This window comes from Aplosporella prunicola, assembly GCF_010093885.1.
Source record: "Aplosporella prunicola CBS 121167 unplaced genomic scaffold K452scaffold_30, whole genome shotgun sequence".
NCBI lineage: Eukaryota > Fungi > Ascomycota > Dothideomycetes > Botryosphaeriales > Aplosporellaceae > Aplosporella > Aplosporella prunicola.
The window spans coordinates 72139-78138 of NW_022983558.1; the positions used below are offsets into that span (position 1 = coordinate 72139).

At 48.0% G+C, this 6000-nt stretch overlaps 2 protein-coding genes across 2 annotated transcripts in view; one reads left to right on the plus strand and one right to left on the minus strand.

Moving 5' to 3' along the window:
- Window positions 1-916: 916 nt before the first annotated feature.
- On the minus strand, window positions 917-2997 carry K452DRAFT_321798 (uncharacterized protein; the record flags this gene model as incomplete). The annotated part of the gene is made up of 3 exons (XM_033544432.1): window positions 2803-2997; window positions 2155-2745; window positions 917-2097 (listed from the first exon to the last, which is right to left on the minus strand). The coding sequence occupies exons 1-3, from the start codon at window positions 2960-2962 to the stop codon at window positions 917-919; spliced, it is 1932 nt and encodes a 643-aa protein (XP_033393087.1). The 5' UTR covers window positions 2963-2997.
- A 973-nt stretch (window positions 2998-3970) lies between these two features.
- The window catches only part of K452DRAFT_278598 (uncharacterized protein), a gene marked incomplete at its 3' end in the record, with an annotated part of 7637 nt that continues 5607 nt past the window's right edge, over window positions 3971-6000 (plus strand). Inside the window, exons 1-3 of the mRNA XM_033539373.1 lie at window positions 3971-4399; window positions 4442-5045; window positions 5127-5901. Coding sequence (XP_033393088.1) covers window positions 3992-4399; window positions 4442-5045; window positions 5127-5901 — 1787 coding nt within the window. The 5' untranslated portion in view covers window positions 3971-3991. The remainder of the gene's footprint in view (window positions 4400-4441; window positions 5046-5126; window positions 5902-6000) is intronic.

Sequence of the window (6000 nt, forward strand, 5' to 3'; positions counted from 1 at the left end):
CAAGGAGGGCCATCTTGACACTTCCCCATATCAGCGCTGCTATCTTGGGGTTTGACGAAACAAAAGTTTCGACGACTGTCGAAAATCGTTGAACCGACTCCAAGACAGTGTGCACGCGCATAGCAACGCAGCGGCTTCGTCGCTCTGCATTTTTGTGATCGAGAGCTGTAGTAAATCTCATCACGGCGGCGGCATCGGGTGTGATATTTGAAGCCTCTAGCTCTTTTTTTTTGGTCGTCGGTCAAAGTGGCCCTGAATGCGTCCAGCGCATACTGAAGCTTCGTCGTACCATCGGAGGAGCTCGACGATGAAAGTTGATTTGGCTGTGACATGTCGACGGGAGGCAAGATAGCTTTCGCGTATATTGTGATAAGCGCAAGCAGCCGGAGGCTAGTGGAGGGGAAAATGTGGAAGTGGTTGATAATGTTGTTAAAAGAGCAGGGGATGCTGGTTTTTCCTTGAGCAGCTGAGTCCGAAGATCGGATGAAAGCTGACGAAGGCCGCATAGCTGAAACGACATCCCTGCTGCAGGCTGCAGTACAACATCATTTCATTGAGGAGGCAATAGTAAAAGCTAACTTGTTATCTCTCCCATGTAACCTCAGTCACCTGCCACTGAATGCAAGTGATTAATACGTGGCTGCATCATGCACAGCCACCAACTCTAACAGCTTTGTTAATACGATTTGGGTTTTGATTGGCTAGCAGCACAACCGTGATGCATTACTATCTGTCCTTGCCACGACCTTGCAAGTTGCGACAAGATATATTTTAGCTATCTGGAAAATGGAAAAGCCCAGTTTCTTTAGAAGTATTACTCTTGAGAAAGACTACCTATATGGCGAGCAAATAAATGAGTACTTATTATTTTACGGTAGCGGAACTATCTTCGAACGCAACTGTTTTAATGATTTGTCTACAAAAGGTCTACCTTGACAAACGTGCTTTCCGCCAGCCACTTCTCCGCGTGTGCCGGATGAATCTGGCCCACACCAACCCGCGACACACAGTTCGCATCCTCTTCCCCAACTTCAACTAAAAGCAAGACTCTCAAAAAGCCGATAGAGTTCTCATACATGCAGAAACACCAAATTTCATCATAGGTTTGAAGATCCATCTCGACTTCTCCAACCGCAGTTCCGTCTTTGTCAAGCAATTCACCGTGTATATACTCCGGAGATCCTTTCGGAGGGCTTTGGAAGCGACAAAATCCTTTGTCCGCAAACCCTGTAAGCTCCAGGTGTGCAGACTTTATTTTGTCAAACTCATCAATGCCTTCACACTTTTCGGCATGTACTTCAAGCTCGAACGACTTGCCATAAGGCCGCATATGGCCTATGCATGGCCACTCCACAGGACCAGGATGCGCAATCCAAGAGAAAGATGGAAAGGGAAGCGGTTCGTTGTGGAAAGGCACTCCCGCTCGTCTCCAGTCCAGGTTATCTTCGATTTCGGCTAGCCAGATCCCCGCAATGTACGGTGAGTTGATGTGTTCGGCAAACATTCGTGCGACACCAGCAAGAGCGGGGAGTCTGTCGGTAAAGCGTGTGAGGTGCCTGGCAGAATATGGAGTGACAATGTTCTTGTTCCACCAAGAAACAATTTCCCATTGCTCTCCAGTTCGTCGTTCGCCAAATGACCCTGCGGTTGCAGAGCGGGCGCCTCCTCGAAGTACCATAACGGCGTTGAGTTGGTCGGGCATGTTACCGTAACTTGTATTTCTCGTATATTCGGGATGTAGTAATGGGTCTTTTGCTTCTCCGACTTTGAGTCCCCAGAGTTTCTTCGGAAGGCCCTCTCGAAGAATACGAATAGTACCTGCGAGAGTGACATTGTTCAAGTCGGTGAGGGTGGATGCCACGTTGTTTTCAAATCGGTATTCCTCTCTGCATTCCCAGATAAGCCCCTCGGCGGTGCAGTGAAGGATCCGTGGTGAAAGGATTCGCTCTTGAAAACACCACGCTCTTTTTGACAGTGTTGATGCATCAAGGGTCGGTGGAGACCATAGTGTCCCTGGAAGAACAGAGAGTAGCTTATAGAAGCAGAGCGTGTATCGCTGTCCATCCTGAAGCGTTGTAGTGATCTCAATGGGATCGTCTACTCCCAGTGAGCGAGACGTGGTTGGTACCAAGACTCCTCCATGCACTGAGTCACTGTTGTCAACTGCAATGGTAAAGCTTGCGTTGCTGTAGATCGCTCCCATCTTCGCTGCTTCCCGTTGCCAGTCGACTGGGTCATCCTGGACTATGCATATAGCGTCGATCCAGAGGTACCGGACTCCCTTTTCGGCTAGGAACCCTACAATATCTGGCATGTCGAGGGTAATTACCATATATATCGCGTCTATCAAAGTTTGCGGGGGCTCCTCCGGGAGTTCTATATTAGAGTATCGAGACTGCAGATTTTCGGTGGTTGTGATGTATTCTGGCTGTCCAACGTGCCCCCAACAGTAGCTTAAAGCAACATAGGGAACGTATTCTTCGACCGGAACTAACCTCATGTCCCATGACGTTTCGTCATCTCCTTTTTGAAAAAGGCCAATGAGTCGCGCTGGCAAGATTTGCGGTATCACGGATTCCGAAGCGCTTCCGGTTTCTGGCAAAGTGTCGTAGATCTGCCGTCCACAGTGGTGAAGATCAATGCATTGCTTGATCCATGTAGAAGCAATCATATGCGATTTTGAAGTCCAGATGCTCGGCTCTTGATTAAGCCGAACTCGGACACCATGCGAAGAGATAGCATTCTCTATCAATTAATTAGATTATCGCCATTTAAATAAAGGTTACTAAGGTTTATGCTTACGTTCTGGAGTGTAGACACCTAGGTAGTAGTATCTTGTTGAATCGGAAATATGAAGGACGAATGGAATCTCCTTGAACCATTTGAGGGTCAGGGTGAACGGTTCGTCCCCCTCGGGTACGGGAATAGCCTCAAGGATCAGCTTGCACATTGGACAGTGCATTGCACTCTCGTTGAGCGCATTTCGCGACGAATGGTGTTTGTATCCAGATTGCTGCAAAAGCGAATGGATGTTCAAATTTTCGCAAAGGTTGCAGAGCCTATCTTTGCTCTCGTCGGACTCGGGCATTATGGTGTAGCAGGTAGCTGTTCTGGGTAACAAATGACAACTGTGTAGTGCAATAGAGTGTCAGTGGTGCCATTAAGGGTATACGAACGGGATTATACCCATGCCTTATGTGAAAAATATCTCCCGGTGCAGTCAGACAGGCCTACGGAAACAGAACTAACGGATCAGAGACTCTAGACAGCTGACCGGTTTGAGGGGATTTCGAGGTTACACAAGACAGCGGGTGAAGCGAGGCTGACCCCGCAATCCAGATACGGAGCAGAGTGCAGCAGCTTTGTCTCAACACTGTTATGCTATCCTGTGGCTTTTCGACGTGGACGCGTGCGATCCATTGACCGGTGACCATGTATGGGAAGGCATATACGAGGCAAACTTCGGACATCAGTAGGCAGCGACCTGCGTGCGGCTGAACGTTTCACTGAGGCGGGAAGAAAGCAAGGCTGAGCCAATCAACTGCGGGGTAGTTGCAGCTGCTATCTGCACCTCCACGGATAAAACCTGATTTAACCGCGCTTGTAGCCGTGGGGCCATGCTAGTAAGCCGCCATAATTTCAGCACATATCCAATAAACTAAGGAACCGGGATTCAGCTATGCAGGCTGTAGGTGAGACAATCGAAGAAGCCCTGCGAGGATATGTGGCTAGTTTGATGTATCATGCTACGGACGCAAAACTAAATACAGCCAGCTGCTCAACTTAGTCCTGTCACTTGCCTCAAGCCTTCCTGGACACACGTGTTGCCTATTCTTTGCTACCACAAGTTCTGCAAAATTTGAATCCTCAAAAAACTCGCATATTTCCAGTAAAAACCATGTCAAAAGGGACCTAGACATCCGCTTTCAACGAAACAGCTGATGTTCCGACCAACGAGGATGCGTACTATGAGCAATCCACGATCCGACCCATGGCATCAAACAACCAAACAAACCGTCCTCTGAGTCCGGCTTTGATGGCAGACGCGTATACGATCGGCCTAATCACTTTTCTTGGTTTTGAACTAGCAGCAGTTCAAGCTATTCTGGACGAAGAGCAAGATGAGCCATCGGACTTCGAACAAATCTCCGCTGACGATAACAAATACTTCTGGGGTCGAATTGGGAAACATAATGTTGTTGTTGCGGCCTCTCAGTCTGGGCTCTACGGTTTTGCCTCGGCCGCCATGGTCGTTACATCCATGATAAGGTCCTTCCCTTCAATCCGCTTTGGCCTTCTGATTGGTATTGGTGGTGGCATTCCAAGCTCTGGGAAGGGCCCAGACATCCGGCTTGGGGATATTGCTGTGAGCAACCCTGGGGGAAGGCACGGTGGTGTGGTCCAGTACGACCTTACAGAACAAAGAGTCGATGATCTCGAGTGCATCGGATATCATGCAAAGCCTCCAGTTGTCCTACTCGAAGCAATAGCGAAACTGAAGGCAGACTACATGACAGGAGACTCAAAACTCCCGGACATTGTTGAGAATTTGCAAAGCCGAATGTCCGAATTTGATCCAGGCTTTTCATACCAACAGGAAGACAACGACACTTTCTTCGAGTCCACATTCGACCATCTCGGTGGGGAAGATTGCACAGAGTGCCATGAGTCAGGCGCCGAACACCTTGTGGCAAGAAAAGCGAGGGGATTCTCGAAACCGGTAGTACACTACGGGTTAATCGCATCTGGAAACGGTCTCGTAAAAGATGCAAGTCACAGAGACAAGTTGGTCGCGGCACTGAAAAAGAGAACAGGTGCTGAGTGCATTTGCTTCGAGATGGAAGCCGGTGGTCTTATGGCTAACTTCCCCTGTTTGATCATTCGAGGAATCTGCGACTACTGCGACTCTCATAAGAACGACCGATGGCAAAAGTATGCTGCCATGACAGCAGCTGCATACGCACGGGAACTCCTTGAAGTAATATCTGCCACCCGAGTTGTCAAGACCAGGAACGCTGTTGAAGCTATCACGTCCCTCCATTCTGGTTAGTATAATCTTTTTATTCTCGGAAATCATCACAATCACCCTCTAGTGTGTACTCGGATGCAACTCTAACAATAACTAGACATCAAACGAGTAGAAGAGCATATCTGGGAATGGTTGCATCCTGTAGACGCTCTTACAAATTACAGAGAAGCGTTACGGCTACGGCACCCCGATACGGGCCGTTGGTTTCTTGAGAGCGATTCTTTTCAATTATGGAAAACCAAACCTGGATCTTTTCTCTGGCTCCACGGCAATCCCGGATGCGGCAAAACAATTTTAAGCACCAGTATTATTGAGCGCCTCTCCGAAAACAAACCGTTGTACTTTTATTTCTCTTTCACCAACACGAACACGCAGTCAGTAGAAAGTGTAATCCGCGTATTAAGCAGTCAGCTCTACATGAATTTCGGAGCCTCTAGAGAGTCAATGAACTCACTCTATACATCTTGTGGAAATGGCCGACAGCAACCAAGCATCGAAGCGCTACAAAAAGTCTTTCAAGATATGGTTGAGCAAGTAGGGGAGGTCTGGATCATCCTAGATGCCCTGGACGAATGTCAAGAACCCTCTCAGATCGAGCTCCTACTGTCATGGGTGGAAAACCTGCAATCCCAGAAGACGAACATTCATTTTCTTATAACGAGCCGCCAGGAGCAAGACATCAAGTCAACATTGGCGAAATGGGACCATGAGCAGAAACAAACCATTTCCATACAAAGTGATTTGGTGGAAGAAGACATACGCAAGTATATTCACATGAGAGTGAGAGGATCTGAAGGTCCGGAAAGGTGGCAAAGGAGACCGGATATACAGGATGAGATTGAGGATACTTTAACGAAGAAGGCCAATGGAATGTAAGTAACTGTCCTCTATCTCATTCTATGTATGATTTGTTAACTGTCAGCCAGTATCACTCTAACAACGCACAGCTTCAACCCTACGGTTAGTTGTTA